The sequence below is a fragment of the Oncorhynchus mykiss genome, chromosome 17 (genome assembly GCF_057628025.1).
Source record: "Oncorhynchus mykiss isolate SJ-2025 chromosome 17, ASM5762802v1, whole genome shotgun sequence".
NCBI classification, from domain to species: Eukaryota; Metazoa; Chordata; class Actinopteri; order Salmoniformes; family Salmonidae; genus Oncorhynchus; species Oncorhynchus mykiss.
The window spans coordinates 46,020,103-46,047,527 of NC_143038.1; the positions used below are offsets into that span (position 1 = coordinate 46,020,103).

Below are 27,425 nucleotides of genomic sequence, written 5' to 3' on the forward strand. Positions count from 1 at the left end.
CAGATCACTGAGCATTTCGAATCCCACCGTACCTTCTCCGCTGTGCAATCCGGTTTCCGAGCTGGTCACGGGTGCACCTCAGCCACACTCAAGGTACTAAACGATATCATAACCGCCATCGATAAAAGATTGTACTGTGCAGCCATCTTTATCGACCTGGCCAAGGCTTTCGACTCTGTCAATCACCGTATTCTTATCGGCAGACTCATCAGCCTTGGTTTCTCAAATGACTGCATCGCCTGGTTCACCAACTACATTTCAGGCAGAGTTCAGTGTATCAAATTGGAGGGCCTGTTGCCTGGACCTCTCGCAGTGTCTATGGGGGTACCACAGGCTTCAATTCTCAGGCCGAATCTTTTCTCTGTACATCTCAACGAAGTCGCTCTTGCTGCGGGTGAATCCCTGATCCACCTCTACGCAGACGACACCATTCTGTATACATCTGGCCCTTCTTTGGACACTGTTAACAAACATCCAAACGAGCTTCAATGCCATACAACACTCTTTCCGTGGCCTCCAACTGCTCTTAAACGCTAGTAAAACTAAATGATGTATCAAATACTTATGTCATGCAATAAAATGCAAATTAATTACTTAAAAGTCATACAATGTGATTTTCTGGATTTTTGTTTTTAGATTCCGTCTCTCACAGTTGAAGTGTACCTATAATAAAAATTACAGACCTCTACCACCACTGCGACCTGTATGCTCTAGTCGGCTGGCCCTTGCTACATATTCGTCGCCAGACCCACTGGCTCCAGGTCATCTATAAAAGTCTTTGCTAGGTAAAGCTCCGCCTTATCTCAGCTCACTGGTCACAATAACAACACCAGCAGGTATATCTCAATGGTCATCACAAAGACAACACCTATTAGGTCGCCTTTCCTTCCAGTTCTCTGCTGCCAATGACTGGAACAAATTGCATAAATCGCTGAAGCTGGAGACTTATATTCCCTTACTAACTTTAAACATCAGCCATCTGAGCAGCTAACCGATCGCTGCAGCTGTACATAGCTCATCTGTAAATAGCCCATCCAATCTACCTACCTCATCCCCATATTGTTTTTATTTACTTTTCTGCTCTTTTGCAAACCAGTATTTCTACTTGCACATCATCATCTGCACATCTATCACTCCAGTGTTAATTTGCTAAATGGTAATTACTTCACTACTATGGCCTATTTATTGCCTTACCTCCTCACGCCGTTTTTTACACACTGCTTTGCTTTATCTTGGCCAGGTCACAGTTGTAAATGAGAACTTGTTCTCAACTAGCCTACCTGGTTAAATAAAGGTGAAAATAATAAAAATTAAGTAGGCCTAAACGGACAGTTCAGTTCTGTAACATGCAGGGAACACAATATATGCTATATACTTGGTATGTAACTTTTTCACTTATGGCTGGCACAAATTTGCGATATGGGGGAGGGGAATGGGCAGGGTACATGCAAATAAAATACTGTAGTTTTTACTCTAGTTAAAAAAGTGTTGTGTTTTTGCGGACATTACTGTAGTATTTACTACAGTGTTTTTTTTTTGCAGATAATACTTTATAATTTACTATAGGATTCTACAGTATAATACACCATTATAGTAAGTACTACACATGATAGAGGGATACTACAGTGTGTAGTATAGTATTCTATAGCATTCTATTGTAAGTACTGTAGACCTCTATAGTAAACTGCAGTATTTTTTCATGTGGGTATACGATATACAGTCATTGGTAGCAGATCATTTTTGGACACCGCACCGCGACAACTGCACGCCCATTGTGGCGCAGAGGGACAATCTGTTCACAAGAGCAGAGAGGCAGCGACACGACTCATTTGCATGAGGCAGCCTAGGAACGAGGACAAGCTGCGCTGCGGTTCTGGTCTGATGAGGCAGCAACAAGGACCAGAAAACATGTACATTTGAGCCACATAAAGGGCGAACAATCCGCGATATGGTTGTCGGAGCATGGAAGCTCCAGAAGACGTGTCGGTCCGGGAACAGCTTTTCCACGACCGAGTCAGAGAGACCATAGTAAGTACAGTCTGTTCTCGTCGACTGCGGTGAAATTGAGAGCTTGCCTGTTGATTGGAGTGCTCTCGCTGCACTGCCGTGATCATCAGCCAGCTGCAAATGCAATTGTATCTCATAACATTTACAATTTGCTGAATATGTCTGGCTGTAGGCTATTCCAGGAACTTGCTGTTAGAATTTGTGTATCTGTATCATATTTCTCAATTACCCTTTTGCCCTACCATTACTACTGTATACCTTCAGCGTCCCTCCTGTGTTTTTGATAAAGAGAAATGTGAGATCATGTTGCTGCTATTCAACCCCAAAATATGCCCCTACTGTAGACTACTTAAGAATATTGTGCAGCAGCATGCACTTTAATCTTACACCTGTCTACAATGTAACAACAAACCTCAGACAATAATTAGATAGTTCACCAAGTAGGCCTGATGCAGGATAGTTATTGCATTCTTGATTATATAAATTACATTTACTATAATTATTAACACCATTGTCTGTGTACTGGTAGATCCAGATGTTGAAGCATCAACATCTCAGCATCAATGAAGTGTACAATATAGCCTAACTTTAATTGAACCTAATATTCAGCTCTAAAAACCGAGTCACAATGAGTACCTGGGTATTTGTGGTAAAGATTGGTTATTGCTGCACAGGTATGTGCTCAAATCACATTATGTTATGGGATGTCAAACCTGTTGCCATTTTTATGTAGTGTAAAATGTAATTGGACCAGTATTTGTTACATTTGAAACGCATTAAATGTTGTGCTGTATGTGCTCATGTAATCCTGGCAGGATGGCTCTATCACCACAGCAGCACAGGGAAGTGACCTATGACCCTGCTTAGCACAGTAGATCTCTGTCTCTCTTCTGCCTGTCTGACTCACTGATACAGAGGACATTAAGTCATTCCAGACTCTCTCTCTATTTTCTAACGCCCATTCCTGTGAGTGCATTATAGGCTGCTAATAGCGTTTATCTTTGTGTTTATGTGGGCAATTGTGTTTCTATCCACATGCACGTGTGTCCTACGTGCCTTAGGCTGGAGAGAGTGTGCAGCCTTTTAATCAAGTAGTGGTAGTGCTAGTTAAATTTTTCATGACCTACATCTGCCCTTCGAAAGGCTGTTCAGTCTTAACAGGTACCGTGGCATGCATAGTTATCAATAATACCATTCCTCCACTTCTATTTTCCAGTAGGGCTGAATGGACACAACATGGTCTCAATGACAGAGCCATGCATTAGTAGCACAACCTTTCATCACAGAGGTGTGCCTTTTCTCACAGAAATATTCAGCAAATACTTGTTGTGTAAAGCACTAACAAGCAAAATATTTGTATGATATGATGTTTTACCTTTATATCCAAACTTTTAACAACATGCCTGAGACCGTTATCTTTTGTTCTGTCTTTACGACACCAGTGTCCAGCTCACTGACTAATAGGAAATACTGGATAAATCCTTCAGCACACAGGACTTGAGTTTGTCTAGTGGGCTGGCAGCTTAGCCTAACCTGAAAGTGTTTACACAACTGCAGAGAGGAGGATAGAGACCGACTGAGAGAGGGAGGAAATATTCTGATGTGAAAGTCAGAAATAAAGAGAAATACCAGACAGAATGACAGACAGACAGGTGGGGACAGACAGACAGATAGGAGGTGTGCGTCAGAGCTAAGACAGGGAAGGAACACTGTTGTCCTCTGGACTAGAGCAGGTGAAGGTGCCCTCAGTGGGGCTCTGTCTATCTGTCCCTTCAGGAGGATAAAAAATATAACAGGCCTGTGGTGTTTTGTCCTTCACAAAGGACAGTCTTGCTGTGACCGAACATGATGGCTGTGTTTGTTGGGATTGGAGGCTCAACTTAATGTGCATCTATATACAGTATATGCTGCATGTATATGCTGTGAACCCTCAATGGTGCTCCGTATTCTCTGTCTGTCATTTATTGGCAGTTTGCTCTGATACAGTGGGGCTTTTGTTTGGGGCATTAGCAAGCTGGGCATTAGCTGTTGGGGCTGTTGGGTATAAGCTGGTTAGCCCATGTCACAATGCTATGTTTGCCCTCTCTCCCACATCTCTCTATCAAAAGGTGGATTTACATCAGTAAAATGTGTGTAGTAAGATCTAGCTCTCTTCAACATCAGATGTGCAACTTTTCTGTTTACACCTTACTTTAGTCTTGGATGTGGTGTGGCCAAAGCCACATTCCAGCTTCATGTGTGAGTGCAGCTATTATGTTTTCAAATGTATTTTATTTAACTAGGCAAGTAAGTTAAGAACAAATTCGTATTTGCAATGACGGCCTAAGGATAGCAAATCAAACTCTACAGGAGCTTCTCATCTAAACTATATTCTACATAATGTTGCACATTTGATTAATGAAACGATTCACAAATGTGTGGATAATTTATAATCCTTTTCATTTTCAATTTAGCTAACAGAGCAAGAATGCTGTCTACTGATATTAAGGTAATTCTTGCAGGGACAGGTGGTGTGGGAAAGCCATTGTCTTTACACTATAATACCCAGAGGTAGTGTGGGAGACATCTCTAAAAGGCAGATTTGAATCTAGATCTGTCTTTTTACACTACAATATAATCTTTCCTGGAACTAGTATCCATCGTCAAAGTATTGTAGTGTAAAGAGGCCCAAAGTTCAGCTTTGTGGTCTGTGGATTTAAAACCCCTGTCTCCCAAAATCCTCAAACTGCCCAGCATGGGCTCCATTCTCTTTGAGCTGTCTGAATGCCCAGGTTGTTTCAGTCCAGCCCAGTTTATTATTCTTCAGCCTGTATCTTAGTACTGGCCAAGGACTGGTTTTAGATGGCTTGCTTGATTACAGAGCAAGTCACACATAATGTACTTTAAGCATCTGAATGTCTCAGTTGGCTATTTGGAGCACCATGTCAATCTGTAGCATCGTCTTTCAGTTTGGGAATGGGAAATTAGTTGTTATTAGGCATTTTCTGCAGTTGCGTATTTATATTGTAGTACATTGCTCTAACAAAGCTTTTACTTGTATACAGCTTAGCCTGCAACTCAACTCTCCAAAAAAGACTGGCAAGGATATGACGTCAATCCACACTTAATAAAGAGACAAACATTAGGTGAGAATAGTTTAGAAACTAAGAGTATATTGGATGTGTGAGGTATGGTAGTTCTTAATGCTAAACATGATCTGTCACAACTACTGAGCTCTGCCCTAGTTCATTGGATGTTGGTGTCACTGGGTAGGCTATGAGGTGGGGTATCCAATTCTGCCTTGTCGTTCATCCACTCACTAGGTAAGTCTGTGGTGGCTGCCATGTGTGGGTCAAGCTTATCAAATGTACATGATTATACAAGTCAGCAGGCACATCATGTCCAAGTATACATTAGGGGCATCATCACAGACACAGATTATCTCCCTGTAACAAGGATCACATTCAGATAGGAGTGCTCACATTGCTAACATTTACAGTTATAGGATGTAGCTCTGTTTTTATTTACCTTCACAACATGTTATATTGGAGTATTTTATTAGACCACCGGAATATTCTGGAACAGAACATTTACTTAGCTACCTCTGATCCCGCAGATATCTCCTTATGTCATATTTATGATATTATGTTTTTCTCTCTCTTGCGTCATCTTTATTCAGACCAGGGTGGGGATATGTTGCTTTGATTCTGGCACAGAACTGCTGCCATTCCTAGTTCCCTAAATTGGAAGTGTAGTGTCCTCCATTTTAGAAAATGTCTGGTCATTTCTGTTTTATAGGGGATGTGAGTATGTGAGTATTTAGTTTGTTATGTTGTTGGCTTTTTTTGTAATCCCAGCCGGTCTCCTCTCCACTCTCTCGTTGCTTAATCTGGTAATCCTGATCATCTGACCCCCTCATCTATCTACTACATAACTAACCCCAATGACCCTGTTTATAAAACCAGGTGCTCAATCACAGTCACAGATTGCCAAAACCTTCATTTGGTAACTAGAAATCCACTCCAATTATGTAATTCAGCATCTGTAATACAGTTAGGCTACCTACAGACAATACAGTATCACTAACCTGGGGATCTTCCATTTTCCGATAATAAACGAGAACTTAATTTTGTTGTAAAGGGAGAGAATGCAGAGTTCAACTTGATTCTACTGATCAGTGATTGATTCACATACATTAGGATGTGCCTCCTGAAATGCAGGCTTGAGGGTAAACTATTGTTTTGAAGGTAGAACCACAAGTGATGATCTGCATTCATCTCGCCAAACATGCAACAATAAATCACTCTATTCTGAGTTATGTGGCTAAACGGGTTCATAGCATGCGTCTATTGGCTTTTGTTCAGAAGTCTTCAAACAAACAGCAAGATATACAGTTTGACGTGGATGAGAAAATTGACTTTCCACTCCCTAGAATGTGCATGTTCAGTCTTATCCTTGTTTTCTCTTTGAAAGTTTAAAGACGCCTAGCTTTGACAGAGGGCATGCATGGTGTTAATCGGGCAACCATAGCAGAAATAAACACAGTGCAGGTAACCGAGAGGGAGATGATTGACTCTCCTGTGTGTTCCTGGGCTCAGTCATCTCTAAGATCATTGGGGTGATGTCTTGATGAACCAGCTGGAGGTTGAAAAGCCTGCCTGTAAATGATCTGCATTAGTGTGACCGAGAGGACTTGAAGACTTTGTCTGGTGTTTGTTTGCCCTGTGCGAACCTGCTCACCTCTGTTATACAGCAACACTCGGGGTCGACAGCAGCGTTGTGTGGATTTTCTCCATACAGTGAATTCTTGCTTTATAAATGCAAATAGAGACGAGAAAACAAACAACTAGCAACGCGCATGTTACGACCGCGGATATATTTGTAATGACCTGTCAAACACAACCCAGTATTGGCCTAAATGGACTCAATGGAATACATTGTCTTTCCATTGCATCTATAAGAACACAAAAGTTTTGTTGGGGATTTAACACATCATCTCGACACTTGCATCATAAGAGAGGAAAGATAACTTTATTTTGATTGGTGTACATTTTCTTTTGTGGAATTGAAAAAATGTAATAATTTGATACAGTTGAAATGTTAACCAATTAGATGCGCTGAAATGAAAGCATCTCCTGAAAATGAACAGTTGGATTCTAGTGATATTATGTCTGATTTCGCAAACAATGTAAAGCATGTATAGATAGGTGTAATCTAAATCCAAGGATGTTGATTTCTAATCTGAGCGTATCCTGCTATTGACACTCTTGTTGAATTATTCAACAGAATTTGACAACATGAATTAATGAGTGCAGGGAGGCCTAGACTAGGGATGGCCAACTTGGATGGGGTTGGGGGCCACAACAAAATCTGAACTCATATGGGGGGGCGCAGTTGCTTGCGGGTCTGCGTACCCACATCCATACCCCCTCCCCCACATTGCGAGCAAAACATTTTTAGCGGGCCTCCCTCTTGACAGCAGAGAGAACCATCATTTCGTGCAATTCTACACATTTTTACCATTTTGCATTTATTAGAATTGTTTTTAAAACTTTAATCAATTTTGATGACCCGTTGCTACAATAACCGAATAATAAAAGATTGTTGACTTATTCCCACAATTAGCATGGATTAATCATAGGAAGTCTGATCCTAAATGTTGATCTCAGTGTTTTTATCTCCACAGATCTGTGTCCTGCTTTTCATATGTCTCTACATTGTCTCCTATCTGGTCATCACCCACTACAAGAGGAATGCTGAGTTTACCATAGGTATGTGTGAATCTGAGAGGTCAAAGGTCAGTGAAGTGGAGTGGAGGCCAGGTCACAGTGGACTGCAAGGTCTGCTGGGTTTCTGCAGCTCAACACTACTGATTTAAGTCTAAAAGTAATTGATTGGACTCTTGATAGTTCTGTATGCCTCCCAATGTCCTCCTTTGGTCCTGTACAAGTAGGTGTTGTATTACAGCCAGGACGGCCGTATATATGTATACAGTGCCTTCGGAAAGTATTCAGACCCCTTGACTTTTTTCACATTTTGTTACTTTACATCCTTATTCTTAAATGGATTACATAGTTTTTTCCCACTTCAATCTAGACACAATACCCCATAATGACACAGCAGAAACAGGTTTTCAGACATTTTTGCTAATTTATGAAAAATACAACACAAATATTATATTTATATAATTATTCAGACCCTTTACTCAATATTTTTTTGAAGCACCTTTGCCAGTGAGTCTTAATGAGTATGACGCTACAAGCTTGGTACACTTGTATTTGGGGAGTTTCTCCCATTCTTCTCTGCAGATCCTCTCAAGCTCTGTCAGGTTGTATAGGGAGCTTTGCTGCACAGTTATTTTCAGGTCTCTCCAGAAATGTTTGTTCTGGTTAAAGTCCGGGCTCTGGCTCGGCCACTCAAGGACATTGAGAGACTTGTCTCGAAGCCACTTCTGCGTTGTCTTGGCTGTGTGCTTAGGGTCGTTGTCCTGTTGGAAGGGGAACCGTTGCCCCAGTCTGAGGTCCTGAGCGCTCTGGAGTAGTTTTTCATCAAGGATCTCTCTTTACTTTGCTCTGTTCATCTTTCCCTCAATCCTGACTAGTCTTCCAGTCCCTGTCGCGGAAAAACAACCTCACAGCAGCATGATGCTGCCACCACCATGCTTCACCATAGGGATGGTGCCAGGTTTCCTCCAGACGTGATGCTTGGTATTTAGGCCAAAAAGTTCAATCTTGGTTTTATCAGACCAGAGAATCTTGTTTCTCATGGTCTGAGAGTCTTTAGGTAACGTTTGGCAAACTCCAAGCTGGCTGTCATGTGCCTTTTACTGAGGAGTGGCTTCCGTCTGGCCACTCTAAGATAAAGGCCTGATTGGTGGAGCGCTGCAGAGAGGGTTGTCCTTCTGGTTGTCCTTCCCATCTCCACAGAGAAACTCTAGAACTCAGAGTGACCATCGGGTTCTCGGTCACCTCCCTGACCAAGGCCATTCTCCCCCGATTGCTCAGTTTGACTAGGCGGCCAGCTTTAAGAAGAGTCTTGGTGGTTCCAAACTTCATCCATTTCAGATTGATGGAGGCCACTGTGTTCTTGGGGACCTTCAACGCTGCAGAAATATTTTCGTCCCCTTCCCCAGATCTGTGTCTGTCCTGTCTCAGCGCTCTACGGACACTTCCTTCAACCTCATGGCTTGGTTTTTGCTCCGACATGCACTGTCAACTGTGGGACCTTATATAGACAGGTGTGTGCCTTTCCAAATTATGTCCAATCTATTGAGTTTACCACTGGTGGACTCAAGGATGATCAATGGAAACAGGATACACCTGAGCTCAACTTCGAGTCTCAAAGCAAAGGGTCTGAATACCTACAGTGGGGCAAAAAAGTATTTAGTCAGCCACCAATTGTGCAAGTTCTCCCACTTTAAAAGATGAGAGAGGCCTGTAATTTTCATCATAGGTACACTTCAACTATGACAGACAAAATGAGAAAAAAAAACAGAAAATCACATTGTAGGATTTTTAATGAATTTATCTGCAAATTATGGTGGAAAATAAGTATTTGGTCAATAACAAAAGTTTCTCAATACTTTGTTATATACCCTTTGTTGGCAATGACAGAGGTCAAATGTTTTCTGTAAGTCTTCACAAGGTTTTCACACACTGTTGCTGGTATTTTGGCCCATTCCTCCATGCAGATCTCCTCTAGAGCAGTGATGTTTTGGGGCTGTTGCTGGGCAACACGGACTTTCAACTCCCTCCAAAGATTTTCTATGGGGTTGAGATCTGGAGACTGTCTAGGCCACTCCAGGACCTTGAAATGCTTCTTACTTCTTCGTTGCCCGGGCGGTGTGTTTGGGATCATTGTCATGCTGAAAGACCCAGCCACGTTTCATCTTCAATGCCCTTGCTGATGGAAGGAGGTTTTCACTCAAAATCTCACGATACATGGCCCCATTCATTCTTTCCTTTACACGGATCAGTCGTCCTGGTCCCTTTGCAGAAAAACAGCCCCAAAGCATGATGTTTCCACCCCCATGCTTCACAGTAGGTATGGTGTTCTTTGGATGCAACTCAGCATTCTTTGTCCTCCAAACACTACGAGTTGAGTTTTAACCAAAAAGTTATATTTTGGTTTCATCTGACCATATGAAATTCTCCCAATCTACTTCTGGATCATCCAAATGCTCTCTAGCAAACTTCAGATTGGGCCTGGACATGTACTGGCTTAAGCAGGGGGACACGTCTAGCACTGCAGGATTTGAATCCCTGGCGGCGTAGTGTGTTACTGATGGTAGGCTTTGTTACTTTGGTCCCAGCTCTTGCAGGTCATTCACTAGGTCCCCCCATGTGGTTCTGGGATTTTTGCTCACTGTTCTTGTGATCATTTTGACCCCACGGGGTGAGATCTTGCGTGGAGCCCCAGATCGAGGGAGATTATCAGTGGTCTTGTATGTCTCCCATTTTCTAATAATTGCTCCCACAGTCTTCCCAGTCTGGTGCAGGTCTACAATTTTGTTTCTGGTGTCCTTTGACAGCTCTTTGGTCTTGGCCATAGTGGAGTTTGGAGTGTGACTGTTTGAGGTTGTGGACAGGTGTCTTTTATACTGATAACAAGTTCAAACAGGTGCCATTAATACAGGTAATGAGTGTAGGACAGAGGAGCCTCTTAAAGAAGTTACAGGTCTGTGAGAGCCAGAAATCTTGCTTGTTTGTAGGTGACCAAATACTTATTTTCCACCATAATTTGCTAATAAATTCATTAAAAATCCTACAATGTGATTTTCTGGATTTTTTTTCTCATTTTGTCTGTCATAGTTGAAGTGTACCTATGATGAAAATTACAGGCCTCTCTCATCTTTTTAAGTGAGAGAACTTGCACAATTGGTGGCTGACTAAATACTTTTTTTGCCCCACTGTATGTAAATAAGCTCTTTCTGTTTTTTATATTTAATACATTTGCAAAAATGTCTAACTTGTTTTTGTTTTGCCATTATGGGGTATTGTGTGTAGATTGCAGAGGATTTTAAAATGTATTTAATCCATTTTAGAATAAGGCTGTAATGTAACAAAATACTTCACACTGCTGTGTATAGATTTTGTATGTCTATATAAACAAGTTGTTGTTTACTATGAAGGAGCCATAACTAATTTATGTGTGCAGGCATGAGCTAGGGTGTTTTTCACTGCAGCCGCCCCCACCTCACTTGTGAGTGCATGTTTCCATCAGGAATTTACACCAAGCGTTGGTATGGTGGACAGGATGCTTTCCAAAATACACTCTGGTACAAATTACAGCCAGAGCCTGTTATGCAACCTCCCTTGGTCTCCCGGATCCTCTGTCCTGTTAGACTGGGCGAGGGGCGCAAGGAATGTTCCCCTGGGATAATAATACGCTCCGTAGGGCATACACAGTGCACAACAACCCCCACACAACACACTTGGACACACACACACACACACACACACACACACACAGAACCAGCGCCTACCTAGTCAGGAATATACGGTTTGCGGCACACCTTGGACCGCCAATATGGGTGTGTGGACTGGGGGTTTTCACAAACCAGATGTTTCTGGCTATGGTTCCATTCTAGTAATGTCTCTTGTGTAGTGTGTAAACCATGTAGGACGCCAGAGAGAGAGAGAGAGAGAAGTAAGGGAGAAACGGAGAACCAACAAAGGACTCTGTACTTAGGTTGTCTATCCAGTCTTAATTTGCTGGTACAAAACAATCGGGTACGGAATAAGCCTCAACTTCGAAGCCTGTGCCAAATATGATAATTCCGTTTTTATGACAAAATTCTTAATCGTAAGGGGTCGGGTTAGCAAATTGTTCAATACCACCCCCACCCCTTTACCAACACTTGCACATGCGTACTAATTTGTGCACTGATTTGTTCAGTTGTTGGAAATAGCTGGCCAATCTGATCAATTCCATGATCAGTCACAGATCAGGGCCATACACATATGGGGCCCAGAGATCTTCAAACAATGTATTACTGTACTTTGATAAAGATTAGCGTTTTGCTTTTGGGCAATTTAATTTCCTGCTTTCAGAAAGAACTTATTATTACCGGTTCCTGGTTTGTAGCCTGCAGCATAAACACACACACAGCCATACACACACACACACACACACACAGCCATACACACACACACAGCCATACACACACACAGCCATACACACAGACACACACTGTACGTAGGCCTACACAATAATTTGTTTTGCTTGATCACACACACTCTTCCACACATGTGCAAACATGTTTGTCGTTTATAATTGTTACTCCAAGAACAGTTTTAGCCTGCAGGTGTTTGTTAGAATCAGTGGTGTAGTGGTGCCTGGAGAAGTGGGTATTTTGCCAACATTTTTCCAAACGGCCTGAAGGAAACACACCGTGTGAAAACTTCTATGAGAAACAGTGACATACTCTTTGAAATGATGAATCCCACAGTCAGACCAACCCAAGCTGTACTGTGCAGTAGGCTAATAGTAGGCCTACTATTGAAACGGATCAACCGAGTCAGTAATTCACTGGTTTCAGATCCCCCCCCCCCCCCCCCCCCCCCTAAAAAAAAGAATCAGGTATTCGTTCTCAAAGTCACACAATTTTGTTGATTTTCTATATAAAAAAGTATGTTCTAAGTCTAACAATGCTTACTTAAACCACTTGAGGTCTGGGAAAAATCTAAGAAATTTCGTTTTTTTAGAGTAGTTGACCTTTAATTCAAGTGTGCTGGCACCTAGCACTATTGTTTTATAAGCAGTGTTTCTGTAGCACATGAGATGGAGTTTGCATAAGAAATGGCACTAGATTGCTTGATTAAAATAATCATCATGATATCATTCTGACAGGTAGGCATGTGCTACTTTGTAGCTAGTTAACATTTAATAGAGCAGGTTTTTGGGAAAGGCTTTCCATCTACTAGAAGACAGTTATGCCTGTCTTTCGCATCACTATATTTTCCTGTTCCTTAATTTGTTTGAAACCTGGACATTCTGCTTCATATTATGAGGCGTGTCATACCTTGCTTCAAAATAGCCTATGGCCAAAATCCCACCATATACATGTGGAGGCAATTATTCTTATGAAGACTTTTCCTGTTCTATTGGTTTTCTTTCAAAGTTCTTTCATTGTCTAGCAGCCAAAGGCATTATCCTAATCTTATTAGCAACCCATGATAGTTGTTGCATCTTTAAAGCCCCCCTCTTTCTAACAAATCTTTACATCTCTGTCCATGAAACCGCCTGCAAGTGCGGTGAGCATTTTGGATCAGTCACGCGTAGGCCTACTGCCCTGTGTCCATTGCTGGGCCTAAAAAGGTATACCTGCGTATACCCTCCACTACACCACTGGTGAGAATTGAGCAATGTGTGCTTGTCGCCCTTCAAGAATTTAGGGGAAGGAGGTCTTGTCTTTGATCAGGTTCTCAGCTTCTTGCCCAGCCTGTCTATCCCCTCAACCCCACACACGTTTTCCTCTGCTGTAAGCCATACTAACAATTGCATTGTGTTCTTTATATTGTAGATAACAGTGAAGATGCAACAGTCAACAAAATTGCGTGAGTAACTTTGAACAATAGAGGCTTTATTACCACCAATCATATCTATTCTGCCACAGAATGTCAGAAAACCAATATACTGAACCTACCTAAATATTTGATATTTCTATGTATCATATGGGACTGCTGCTTCTTTGGTAAAAAATCTATTTTTCTCTCTGTCTTTCTCTAGGCTGTGGCTCTGTACGTTCACTCTCTCTGTCTCTGTGGGCGCTGTTCTACTCCTACCACTCTCCATCTTGTCCAACGAGGTCCTGCTCTCCTTCCCACAGAGCTACTACATGCAGTGGCTTAACGGATCCCTTATACACGGTAAACACACACACAAGCAGCTACATTAACACACACACACACCTGACACACCTAATGCATACAGACATTTTGTTTGTGCGAAGGATGAATGACAGTTTAAAGTCATGTGCTAATGAAAGATCTTCTCAGCAGGTAGTTGGTTCAGTGCATATGCTTCACATATTTGCTTTCCCATTTCATTTGTTCAGAGATTTTGCAGTCCACCACAGGTTGCTACGGGTGTAGCTATTACCTTTACTCAGTGGTGATAAGACTACAGATACGAGCTCCTCAGAGCCTTGAACTTTTAAAACAAACGTTTATGAAACTCCACTAGAGACCTCACTCTTAGAACAATAGGTTCCATAAGGGTTCTTTGGCTGTCCCCATAGGAGAACCCTTTTTGGTTCCAGGTAGAACCCTTTTGGGTTCCATGTAGGACCCTATGTGGAAAGGGCTCTAGTTAGAACAAAAACAGTTTCTTCAAAGGGTTCTCCTATGGGGACAGCCTTTTAGATTCTAGATAGAAGAAAAAAAAGGCTCTAAGAGTGTATAGCATGTAGAGAGTGACCTCTCACTGTCTGTAACACTGTCTGTAACACTGTCTGTAACACTGTCTGTAACACTGTCTGTCTCCATCTCTCAATGCAGGACTGTGGAATATAGTCTTCCTCTTCTCCAACCTATCCCTGGTCTTCCTCCTGCCCTTTGCCTACTTCTTCACTGAGTCTGAGGGCTTCGCTGGATCCAAAAAGGTACCTGCTTCAGTGACAGAGTAGACTGGTAGCTGATGTGCTCGAGCCAAATCCACTGAGTGTTGTGATGACATGATGAGTTGGCTGAAGCACAAACAGACTTGGACCAGGCTAATGAAAGAGCATCATGTATATGTACACTGTGCTCTTTCCATGACACAGACTGACCAGGTGAATCCAGGTGAAAGCTAAAATCCCTTATTGATATTGTTAAATCCAGTTCAATCAGTGTAGATGAAGGGGAGGAGACAGATTCAAGAAGGATTTTTAAACCTCGAGTCAATTGACACATGGATAGGCAGTAGGTGCCAGTTGCACCGGTTTCAGTGTGTCAAGAACTGCAACGCTGCTGGGTTTTTCACACTCAACAGTTTGCTGTGTGTATGAAGAATGGTCCACCACTCAAAGGACATTCAGCCAACTTAACACAACTGTGGGGAAACATTGGAATCAACATGGGCCAGGATCCCTGTGGAACGCTTTCGACACCTTGTAGAGTCCATGCCCCGACGAATTGAGGCTGTTTTTAGGGAAAAGGGGGTCCAACTCAATATTAGGTGTTCCTAGTGTTTTTGTACACTCAGTGAATACAGCATGTGGTATAACGTTTGTATACCCTCTGTACACAGGGTGTGATGGCCCGTCTGTATGAGACAGCAGTAGTCCTATTCCTCCTGACCCTGCTCGTGTTGGGGATGGTGTGGGTGGCATCAGCCATCCTTGATGACAACATGGCCAGACAAAGTCTTTATGGTAAAACAACTCCTCTTCTTGTCCTCCCCTCTCTCTCTCTCTCGATCTCTCCCCCTTTTCTCTCACTTTCACATCCTTAAAACTGTTTTATGTGCTTTTTATCTTTTACCTGCCACCTCTTCTCATATTTAGTATGTTGCCGTTGTTAACTGCAAATGTGAAATGTAAGTTTAATTCCTAAATGTATCTGTAATGTGTTAAATCATTTGTCTCTCAGATCTGTGGGAGTATTACCTGCCTTATCTGTACTCCTGCATATCCTTGTTCGGAGTCCTGCTGCTGTTGTGTAAGTACAGTACATGTTTACCCAGCGCCGGGCCGGGGGCATTTCATAAATATGAGGATGACAGTGTATTTCTATATTATATGATTGCATCCCCTGTGTCTCCCACAGTATGCACTCCTCTAGGACTATCACGCATGTTCAGCGTCACAGGAAGGCTACTGGTCAAACCCAGGGTGAGTGTGTTTTTGTCCTTTAGTTTATGTGCTGTCTGTACAGCTCTGGAAAAGATTAAGAGACCACTGCAAAATGATCACTTCCTCTGGTTTTACTATTTATAGGTATGTGTTTGGGTAAAATGATTTTGTTTTGTTTTCTTCTATAAACTACTTACAACATTTCTCCCTAATTCCAAATAAAAATATTGTCATTTAGAGCATTTATTTGCAGAAAATGACAACTGGTCAAAATAACAAAAACGATGCAGTGTTGTCAGACCTCGAATAACGCAAAGAAAACAAGTTCATATTCATTTTTAAACAACACGATACTAATGTTTTAACTTAGGAAGAGTTCAGAAATGAATATTTGATGGAATAACCCTGATTTTCAATCACAGATTTCATGCGTCTTGGCATGCTCTCCACCAGTCTTAATCATATTCCAGAGGTTTTCAACGGGGTTCAGGTCTGGGGATTGGGCTGGTCATGACAGGGTCTTGATCTGGTGGTCCTACATCCACACCTTAATTTACCTGGCTGTGTGGTATGGAGCATTGTCCTGCTGGAAAAACCAATCCTCTGAGTTGGGGAACATTGTCAGAGTAGAAGGAAGCAAGTTTTGGTAAAAGAAACTGCTAATTTTGCAGTTCAATTCTTTCCAGAGCTGTATATAGCTTTGTGTATAGGTGTACCCCATTGTATGTGTGTGGTGTTGGTATGTACTGTATGTGTGTGCTGGTCTGAGTCAATGTCTTCCATCATCAGTTGCTGGAGGACCTTGATGAGACAATGAGTTGTGCTGAGTTTGAAGAGGCCTCTCTATCCAGGAACCTCACTAGTAAGTCTCATGACATAACGTACTGTATATCCATGATATAACATATGCCAATTTTATGCCATCATTTGTCCCTTTCATGCATAATTAAAGTGATGCTATTTCTCTTTAAAGGGAATGAATGGAAGCTTATCACAAAATTACAACTCTTTCTTTCCTATGTAGGTGGGACCTCGTTATGGATTAATGTGAATGCAGAGGTTCTGAGGAACCGGTTCCTCAACATTCAGGCCCGGCGGATTGCTCTGGGTAAGAACTAGAGGTCGACCGACTATGATTTTTCAATTCCGATACCGGTTATTGGAGGACCAAAAAAAGCAGATACCCATTAATCGGACGTTTTTTAAATATTTGTTTTATATATATTTGTAATAATGACAATTACAACAATACTGAATACTGAAACACTTTTATTTTAACTTAATATAATACATAAATAAAATCTATTTAGTCGCAAATAAATAATGAAACATGTTCAATTTGGTTTAAATAATGCAAAAACCCAGTGTTGGAGAAGAAAGTAAAAGTGCAATATGTGCTATGTAAGAAAGCTAACGTTTAAGTTCCTTGCTCCTAACATATGAAAGCTCGTGGTTCCCTTTAACATGAGTCTTCAATATTCCCAGTTAAGAAGTTTTAGGTTGTAGTTATTATGGGACAATTTCTCTCTATAACATTTGTATTTCACAGACCTTTGACTATTGGATGTTCTTATAGGCGCCGTAGTATTGCCAGCCTAATCGCGGGTGTTGATGGGCTTGAAGTCATAAACAGCGCTGTGCTTCAAGCATAGCGAAAAGTTGCTGGCAAACGGAGGAAAGTTCGGTTTGAATAAATGCTTACGAGCCTGTTGCTGCCTACCACCGCTCAGTCAGACTGCTCTATCAAATCATAGACTTAATATAATAACACAGAGAAATATGAGCCTTAGGTCATTAATATGGTCATATCCGGAAACTATAATTTTGAAAACAAAACGTTTATTCTTTCAGTGAAATACGGAACCGTTCCGTATTTTATTGAACAGGTGGCAACCCTAAGTCTAAATATTGCTGCTACATTGCACAACCTTCAATGTTATGTCATAATTATGTAAAATTCTGGCAAATGAATTATGGTCTTTGTTAGGAAGAAATGGTCTTCACACAGTTCGCAACGAGTCAGGCAACCCAAACTGCTGCAAAAACCCTGATTCTGCTTACACTGAATGCAAGAGAAGTGACACAATTTCAGGCACCGCATTGATTATATTAGCAGGACAAGCTAGTTAAACTAGTAATACCATCAACCATGTGTAGTTAACTAGTGATTATGTTAAAATGTACCGATTGTTATGAAAACTTGAAATCGGCCCTAATTAATCGGCCATTCCGATTAATCGGTCGACCTCTAGTAAGAAGTCATTGACTTTCCTAGAAACACAGAACATGTCCTACGCTACGTGACCTGGCCAGGAAAACTGGCTATAATTAGGGCCTGGAGTTTGTCACCTGGTCAGGAAAAACTCCAAACGATAAAAAGACTGGGATTCTCAGACACTAACTCTGGATTTCTGTTTTTGCCTTCAGAGATACGGAAGAGAGCGTCACCATGGCAGCGCAACCTAGGATACCCATTGGCCATGCTGTTGCTGCTGGCTGTAACGGTGAGGAGAGGCAGACTCACCACTCATCTCGCCTCCTCATTCAAAATGTTGTGTGTATTTTCATGTGAGTGTTTGTTCTCTTTCCCAGGTGGTGTGTGTGCTCATTGTGTGTTACCATGTGGTGGAGTTGCTGTTTGACGATACAGCTATGCCTCGAGGGATGGAGGTGAGGGGATGCTTTCCTTTACAAGCAATAACTAATAATTCAGCAAATATCTAATTTAATTCAAACAAAGATATGTTGTTGCTACTAGTTCTTGCCTTGTAACTTTTTAAGGGACACTATAGCATAGTAGTCCTGTATACACTATGAAACAGAGTTTATATAATTAAACAGAGTTTATATAATGTGTGTACTATTGACATTTTAATTGTATTATCACAGGATGTAAATAGTATTACATTTCTTTCTCTCTCCTCTTGAAGGACCCTCTCCTGGGCGCTGCCTCATTCTCCATGTTTGGTTCGTTAGGGGCTGCAGTGCAGGTGATCCTCATCCTGTATCTCATGATCTCCTCAGTAGTGGGTTTCTACAGCTCCCCACTGTTCACTGGACTACGCCCCCGCGCACAGGACACCACACTGACACAGGTACACACATACACACTGGCACACACACACTGCTCACTCTCTCTTCTGTGGGGCATTCTCATAATAACCCAACTTTCTTCCTCTCTTTTCTCAGATTATTGGGAACTGTGTTTCTCTATTGGTTCTCAGCTCAGCTCTGCCTGTATTTTCTAGGACTTTGGGTAAGTGTGCAGAGGAGGATTTGGTGTCAGGTGCTCTTGTATGACAGACTGACATACATATAAAATACCAACAAATATATGCTTTTTCTAAACATTAATCATTGAATGGTTTGGTCCTTTGGCCTTGATGATTCAGGGATCACCCGGTTTGATCTGCTGGGAGACTTTGGTCGGTTTAACTGGCTGGGAAACTTCCACATCGTCTTCCTGTATAACATACTGTTTGCCGGGCTGACCTCTGCCTGTCTGATCAACACTCTCACATGGACTGTACAGAGGGAACTCATCAGAGCATTCGGTATGTTGGGGTCACACACAGATACACAACCCTGCATGCATGTACACATGCTCACACACGTTGTGATTGGCTGATTCCCTAATCTGGTCCTCTATCTCGTCACAGGGCTGCATAAACTGCCGTCGACTGTGTCCCGCTCCACCATCCCACTCAGGCTCCTATTGGCTAATGGACTCTCAAAGATTCAGTGACACTTGAACAAGCCAATGACCATGGCTAACCAAAGTGAGTTTACCAAAAATCAGTGTCCCCAAATATTGAGCTGATGTAAACTCTCATTGAAAGAGAGAGATTGACCTGTTTGCTGATGGACGACTGGTGATCCTGTCACCACTGATATGAGAGGAGGAGGAAACCTGGTTAGATGAAACATATCGTCTGATCAGGAATGGACTTGGACCTCAGACATGATCATACATACAGAGAATAGGTACAGGTACTGCGCCAAAGGGGACCAATGCAATTTGTCTCCTTTTCTGTCAGGTCTATAACGGAGTAAGTGAGAAATAAAATAAAAAAGAAGAGGGAGACAATGGTGAAGAAAACAAAATGAATAGAAAGGGAGCAAGAATTTAGGTTTCTATGCGTAGAGTATGGAGATGGTCATCTTCGAGTCCCAAGGTCATTCCCAATATATGAACACTTCATAGACATCCAAAGTGACTTCTGCTGAAATGTCTGCCAATCTCAAAGCATCTGGATCCCTGACTCTTTGACTGGAAGGAACTCCACAAGAACTTCAGCGCTATGTACTTCTTTAGATCTGGCTTTTCCTCTCTAGCACTTATGACCTTATTTATTATTCAAATGATTTATTCTGCTGTGTCATCTTGTGAACATCATATCACTTCTTTCTGTTGTCCTTTAATGGAATGTTTTGGAAAGAAGAATGTGTCTGCATGGTGTCAAAGAATAACAGTAAATCGGTTAACAGTAATGAAAGTAAGTGACGGGTACAGTAACTCTACTTCTATGCATATGGACAATTCTACTATACTCATTTTTAGTATATCATTCTCATTTACACATTTGTATCACAACCTTGTGTAATAGGGACAGTTTATTGTTGGACTGAAAAGTTGGACAGCTGCCTTTTGTGACGAGAACAGCAACATACAATGCTTAGCACCATGGCGCTAAAGGAAATTTAAGGTAGAGACCGGAAACAATGGCCTGGAAGTTAAGACCAAGTTAAACTGTGATGTGTTTACAGTGTGTGTGTGTGTGTGTGTTTATGTGCCCGTGTTTGAGTAAAAGAGTGCCTGTGTTTGTGTCCGTCAGTGTACATTCATTTTTTTGTGCAATGTTGCATTAATGCATGGAGATTTTTCTCCAATATCTCAAGTTCCTTTCATTTTTTTAAAATCACGTTTTTGTTTTTTAATTATGAGTTTGTGTCAATAGATTTATTTTGACATCAAGTGAATGTTCATGTGTTTGTCTCACAGGGGTAAAAACATCTCCTGAATCGTCCAAATGTATTGTCATTAAAATGCCAGAACAGTAGGCTACTACATGTTAAATTGTCTATGTCTTGTAAAACTGTATGCTTTACTATGATGTATGATTGTTAGCTAGCTATACATTTGAACTCTGGTTAAAAGTATATGAAAATAGTTTTTGTAAGGACTCTTTACTGAAATAAATATTTTCAGTCTATTTCTTATACCATCGTTGCTATTTTTTGCATAGCATACTAAGAAAATGTATTGATTTGGAATCCCAGTTTCACTCCAATCTGGAAGATTGCCTGATGTTTTTAGAGCCTCAAATTGGCTAATCTTTATGTCGAGACAAATCCATGTCCCACACCATCTGTTATGTGTCTTAGTACCACATGGTATGGTAAAGATAAGTCTCATCATTTTTACCTTCTTCAATTTCGTCATTGCTGGATCTACACAAAGATGGCGTAAGTGCACTCAACCTAACATAAACATTTCATAGCTGCCTAAAGTGGTCTAACAGACATTTTGAAGTGATCACTTTCCAAATCATAACAGGGTCCACCATTCACATAGGCCTATATAAAACAGATTTTTAAAAAGCATGTTTCTATAAAGGTATGTATATGATAATCTTGTATTGTCATTGAGCATTTAATAATAAAAACAGATTAATGTGTTTTGCAATATGTGTTAAGGCCTAGCTTGTGTCTATCTGTCTCTCACATTTGTAGATAACTAATTCAGGTTCAGAGTGACATCTGCTGTACAAAATGGGGCACCCTCCTTATACCTCAATACCACTGTCGTCCCTAGCTACCACAGCCACAAAGTCATAAACCCCGCCCATTTCTACAATTTCTCTTCTTAAAATATGACTTTAAACCTAACCCTACGCTTAACCACACTGCTAAGTATATGCCTTCCCTAACCTTAAATTAAGACCAAAAGGCAAATTTTTGTTTTCATGAATGACGATATATTTACTTTGTGGCTGTTGTAACGAGTGGAAACCCAATGGCACCCTCATGTCAAGCTCTGACGTGTGTCTTTTTACGACGGTGTGCTTGTCCGGTTTCCGACAGTGTGACTCGCAAAGCGTAACCGCTGTGAATAAGCTGTTTTAGTTTCCTGTTTTACATTCTAAAAACTAATATTTAGATAATTTCAAACTAATTATCAACAAACATAACTGTACCGATAACCGATATATTGCAATTATCAGTCGAAATACGTGTTCAACCAGCTTCAGTTCTGAAGTTGCAACTCGAGGCCCCTGCGGAGTGTTAGCTCTAGCGGCACTGTAAAGTTTGTTGTTGTCACGTGACGTGATACGAATGTGGCGATAAAGTTTTTGTTTCGTTATTAAAACTGCCATACATTTCAACATTGGCTATCTATTGAAGTAACCATTTTAACACAATGCCTCAACCAAAATACAGGAAGATTGCTGTGATTGGGTACAGATCTGTAGGTGAGTCAAATAAGAAGCTAGCTAACTAACGCGTTAGCCAGCTTTTGTTTTTGTTTGCATAGCTACGCTATTGCTAGCTAAGCTAGCAAATGTTAGCTAGTTAATACCAAAACACAATACCATAGTTGTGTAACTTAATTGTGTACATGTTTGAATAGAAGTTGTCGACAAATACGAAACGTTGTCGTTGATATCATTATTTCTATTCACCATGCCAAAGTTGTGTGCTAACTTTGCCACAATGGCAGCCAAGTAACTAGTTCCTCGATGTGGCACTGTCTCGCGTCTGTCTACCTCACACTCTACTTACAGTTAGATATTTGCATTGTGAAATATCTCCTGTCACCGCAAACGTTAGGCAATTACAATTTATAACAGTTGTTCAGAGTCCGATAACTTTCAGTTTTTTACTTAACAAATGGTAATTTTCTATGATTTTGGAAATTGTTGCTCATCGGCCACCACAACAATACATTATTTCTTTACTTCTACAGGAAAGTCTTCTCTCACAATACAGTTCGTGGAAGGACAGTTCGTAGATTCATATGACCCTACCATTGAAAACAGTAAGTATTTTTTATTTATTTTATATAAATGTGTTGGATCAGTTTTGTTTATCTAATTGCACCCATTGTAAGGTGCCGTTGTGGATCAAATAATATGCATAGATGAAAATAAGTTATAGGTGGTTGTATCCAGAATGTATTCTCATTTCATGACCATGTTATATCCAGCAATTACCGTTTTCTCCTGTATGTTGCCTGTGATGTAGGACTATTCCGTTGCTAAACATTTAGCAACTGAAACCTTTTATTGTTTACCCTAGGGACCTACCACAATTTGCCCAATAGAAACGTGTTTTCGTTGCGGAACGTTGTACGTTTAGGATAAACGGCTTCTGTTACAAAACATTTTGCAACGGAATCTGACTAATGAATACACCACTGGCTTGGGCTTGACCACTGTCTCTTCATCTGTTTCCAGCCTTCAACAAAATGGTGTCTGTCAACGGTCAAGACTTCAATCTTCAATTGGTCGATACTGCGGGTCAGGTATGTATGCTTTACATTGTACTACATTACTTACTCATTTATTTACCTCAGTTTCTGAAATAAAAACACTATATACATACTAAAATGTAACCACCTGCTGGGTTCCGGTGATCAGTGGCAGTTTGCGCCGATGAAATGTAGAATTGTTGGGGTATTGACAAAAAACAATGGTCAATATTTATTTCAGAAGCACTTGTCTGTTGTTTTTGTTTTCAATCTAACCGATTGCTCCCCTTATCGCTACAGGACGAGTACTCTATTTTCCCTCAGTCTCATTCAATGGACATCCATGGTTATGTCTTGGTCTACGCAGTGACTTCCATGAAAAGGTGAGTAGTCACAGGTACATTTCATTCTGGGTTTATCCATCAGAGATCGTGTTCAATAGTCACTTGTATAGGGTTGCAGGTGTGATTGCAGGGTACAGTGAAAATCTTATGGTCCAAGCTCCGACATGCAGGATGAAGTGAAAAAAATAATGAAAATGGTCGTAAAAAAATAACAATAGAAATAGCACAATATACATCATAACGGTAGTAGGGGGGAACATCTTTGCCCTTGTGACTACTGTGTGTATAGATGGTTGCATGTGCACACATGGACCCTAGTAACCTGTCTCTTTTTGTCTTTCACTTTTTGCAGTTTTGAAGTTGTTCAGGTTCTTCATGACAAGCTTCTAGATATGGTTGGGAAAATACAGTAAGTTAAGCAAAATTATGAAAGGTTTAATGCTGCTTTTGATGATTTTGTGTCTTAAAACTTTTGTTTTTCATGTAAGAAATATCAATGGATGTTTTCTTTTAGGGTGCCAACTGTTCTTGTTGGGAACAAAAAAGATCTCCACATGGAAAGGTAAACTTACTTGAGCTGAATAAAGGTGGAGAGCAATGTTGCTCCCACTCACATGCATGGCTGGTACAGTATGTGTAGAACCATGACACTATCTGATATATGGTTTCACCTTGGTTATCCAACCAAGGCCTTGGACCTTGTGACTATAGAGGTACATAAGTGCCCCCTGAAGATACTGTATGTGATTTCATTACATCATGCTCAGTGTGTCCTTTTTCCCCTCAGGGTGATCAAGCCAGAAGAAGGGAAGAAGCTGGCCGACTCATGGGGAGCAGCGTTCATGGAGTCTTCTGCCAAGGAGAACGAGGTAGACAAATATATATTTTCTGTAGACAGAGCTACTCACCAAAATTGTGTGTTTATTCAAAATAATTAAGGTATTTATTGATTTGTTTTCATCTCTGCATTGCAGACCGCTGTAGAGTTATTCAAGCGGATCATTCTGGAGATGGAAAGGGCGGATGGGAACGTTGCCTCAGAAGATAAGAAGTGTGCTGTGATGTAAGAGGGTCTAACCAGGACAGCAGTAAGCTCATTGGCCGAAACCAGGAGACACATCACCACCAGCCTGCCAATCATGACCTCCCCAGCACCAAGGAGCTGCAGTCGCAAAATGGCCATTTATAATTCAATAGTGTTTTGCAAAGGCAGCCAATCACACTCAAGACTGACAAAGGAGAACTCTGAGAGGTGTCACACAAGGGTTTCACTGTCAGTTTTACTGAATTCTGTCAAGTTTGGTTGGCTTAAACCAAACCCCATGAAAAACAAAACATATGAAAATGCCAAATGTAATGTATGAGCCACAAACTCAAACTTTACACACAAAAAACGTCTCCCTGATAATCTGATAATTGCAATCAACTAGCTAGCCATGCATCAACAGATGGAGCAGTGACTGGCCAGTGTCCCTGACTCTCACTGGCTAGCTTCACCTTGTACACCTCGACTCCTTTTCTCAGGTCATCTGTATACTTCAATGAATACACCGGCCATGGCAGAGAGCCACAGTTCACATTGCTGTTGTAGCAACATTGGAAAGTTGCTATGATTTACAACTGATTAATGTCTTAGTTACAGTATCTTGGAATGAGTTTTCTTTCACACAATACGTGTGTTGCGGAAATACATTTCCTCTAGCATTGGTCTTGGCTAACATTGTTTCACTGTAAAACTTTCAGCAAGTCAACTTCAGGTTACACTTCATCCTTGAACTGTAAATCATGTCATTTAGAAAACAACCATTTTTATTTTCTAGAATACATTTTGATGTTCTTCAGCACTTCTGGTTGGCAGATTGGTCCTCGCTCCCTTCCTCTCTGTGATTTATCTGTCATCTGACCTTAATAATTGAGCTGTAATTATCCAGTAGATGAGGCACCCTTGAATGAAGTTTCAGATTAGAAGAGTGGAAGGGATCAGTTATATTTAAAAGTTGTGGCCTTTTGATCCCAGAGAACTAGAATCCTTAACACAGGTTCGATAGTGTTGTTGGTTATATCCTGAGATAATACAAGTTTGTTTATTCAGCAGCATATTTAATAAAATGTCTGCATATAATTATACAATAATTAAGAATATTATGGACTTGCAGTTTTTGCATTCACTGATAATTCCTTACCACTGTGGACTGCAAACCAGTTCATGGGGACCACAGGATCTGCTGGTTTAGTTTTTGGGTTTTGATTCCAGAAGTGATGTTGGCTTGCTCAAGCTCAATAAGGACGCTGTATGACCCATTAAGACTTATACATTTAGTATTGAGTCAGGGAATAGCAGCGGTCACACAGTGCTCACCATAACCTGATTTGCGTGTCCACTTTAGCCTTACAAACAGAAGATCAATTAGAAGCCAATGGTTTTTACTGACATTACTTTCATTTATCCACCCTCTAGTATCTATTATTTGTTATTTTGATGTTTTTTGGGGATAGAGTGCTTCTCTTTGAGTAAGTAGTAGGTTGATTGATTGATAGGTGATTGATGGTCAAAGAGAAGCTGGTGATGCTGTGTCTTGTGCCTTACCTTACCCTTCAATACCCCCTTTATTCAACCCACCTGCTTCCCTACCTGACTCAAGGTGCTCTAGTTTTTTTTCCTGTTGCCTTGATCCAATGGGCAAAAACCAGGTGGTGTTGTGCAACCAATATCCCCACGGTCAATGTTAACTCAGAAATCTTGCTGTAAACAGTTTTGTATATATAAATAAATCCTTTACTCCATTAAAAGTCTATTTTATGATTGATTAGTTGTGCTGTAGATGCTCAATAACTATCTGTGGCTAAGAATAAGAATTCCACAAGTCTCTCAGGAAATTAGTAATCATTTGTTTGACAAAACCGAGCAAAGACTAATTATGATGCTAACAATTATGTAATTGTCCCTGTACTAAACCTAAACTATCATAAAGCGCAATAGTAATGGCGTCTTTTTGTAGGCACTAACTCCACCATGGCTTGTTGGCCAAAGCTTATGGCGAAATTAATGGAGATTTTGTTTTTTGGATCAACACTGAAAATAAGGTCTCTGCTAAACAGGCTTAGGAGATCTTATATGTTTTGTTCTATGAGATCATCTTCATCAGCAAATGTCACTTTTTGGAATTTTGAAGCATTTATATCAAAAAAGCACTTAAAGGCTTCATAATTCATAAAGGTCATGTTAACTGACATCATCTCAGAACAAAATGTAAAAGATCGCCTAAGCCTGTGTTAACCTCAGACCATATTTTTGGCTTTTATACCAAAACCCAATTCTTTCCCTATAAGAATGATGGCTGAAGGAACCAGAGGTAAATCACTTCCAGTTTTAGGACTACAAGTTGGCGCGCACCTTGATGGTCTTTATGGAGGATTGTCAACTATGGCATAAGGGGACGACGAGTGGATAAGAGGCAATCCGTAATTTTGATTAAGACATTCATGAGTGAGCTAGGATTGACGTAGTCAATATAACTCTATAGCACTTTTGAAATGTACAGGGACAGACTTCAGAACATTCTAGTAAAAATTCCCTGTCTTAGGTCAGTTAGGATCACCATTTTATTTTAAGAATGTGAAATGTCAGAGTTATTTATTTCAGCTTTTATTTCTTTCATCACATTCTCAGTGGCTCAGAAGTATTTGGTATTTGGTAGCATTGTCTTTAAATTGTTTAACTTGGGTCAAATGTTTCAGGTAGCCTTCCACAAGCTTCCCACAATAAGTTGGGTGAATTTTGGGCCATTCCTCCTGACGGAGCTGGTGTAACTGAATCAGGTTTGTAGGCCCCCTTGCTCGCACATAT

At 40.8% G+C, this 27,425-nt stretch overlaps 2 protein-coding genes across 2 annotated transcripts; both read left to right on the forward strand.

Moving 5' to 3' along the window:
- The first annotated feature begins 1,461 nt into the window (after positions 1–1,461).
- LOC110494314 (limb region 1 homolog-like protein) lies at positions 1,462–20,983 on the forward strand. The gene is made up of 16 exons (XM_021569271.3): positions 1,462–2,028; positions 7,673–7,757; positions 13,511–13,544; positions 13,717–13,856; positions 14,487–14,590; positions 15,220–15,343; positions 15,561–15,629; positions 15,738–15,802; positions 16,553–16,625; positions 16,788–16,871; positions 18,191–18,267; positions 18,356–18,433; positions 18,694–18,858; positions 18,953–19,019; positions 19,156–19,317; positions 19,423–20,983. Exons 1-16 carry the CDS (start codon positions 1,963–1,965, stop codon positions 19,506–19,508), a joined length of 1,479 nt encoding a protein of 492 aa, XP_021424946.1. The 5' UTR covers positions 1,462–1,962; the 3' UTR covers positions 19,509–20,983.
- A 627-nt stretch (positions 20,984–21,610) lies between these two features.
- Positions 21,611–26,368, forward strand: LOC110494318 (GTP-binding protein Rheb). The gene is made up of 8 exons (XM_021569274.3): positions 21,611–22,236; positions 22,731–22,802; positions 23,221–23,288; positions 23,535–23,617; positions 23,931–23,987; positions 24,093–24,140; positions 24,366–24,447; positions 24,553–26,368. Exons 1-8 carry the CDS (start codon positions 22,185–22,187, stop codon positions 24,643–24,645), a joined length of 555 nt encoding a protein of 184 aa, XP_021424949.1. The 5' UTR covers positions 21,611–22,184; the 3' UTR covers positions 24,646–26,368.
- Positions 26,369–27,425: the final 1,057 nt, after the last annotated feature.

Bases quoted from the DNA above. Each gene is read 5' to 3' on its own strand.
- LOC110494314 (XM_021569271.3), top strand. From the start codon at position 1,963: ATGGAAGCTCCAGAAGACGTGTCGGTCCGGGAACAGCTTTTCCACGAC. The intron at 13,545-13,716 runs GTGAGTAACTTT...GTCTTTCTCTAG, and splicing joins GCAACAGTCAACAAAATTGC to GCTGTGGCTCTGTACGTTCA. The intron at 19,020-19,155 runs GTAAGTGTGCAG...TTGATGATTCAG, and splicing joins TGTATTTTCTAGGACTTTGG to GGATCACCCGGTTTGATCTG.
- LOC110494318 (XM_021569274.3), top strand. From the start codon at position 22,185: ATGCCTCAACCAAAATACAGGAAGATTGCTGTGATTGGGTACAGATCT. The intron at 23,618-23,930 runs GTGAGTAGTCAC...CACTTTTTGCAG, and splicing joins GCAGTGACTTCCATGAAAAG to TTTTGAAGTTGTTCAGGTTC. The intron at 24,448-24,552 runs GTAGACAAATAT...TCTGCATTGCAG, and splicing joins CTTCTGCCAAGGAGAACGAG to ACCGCTGTAGAGTTATTCAA.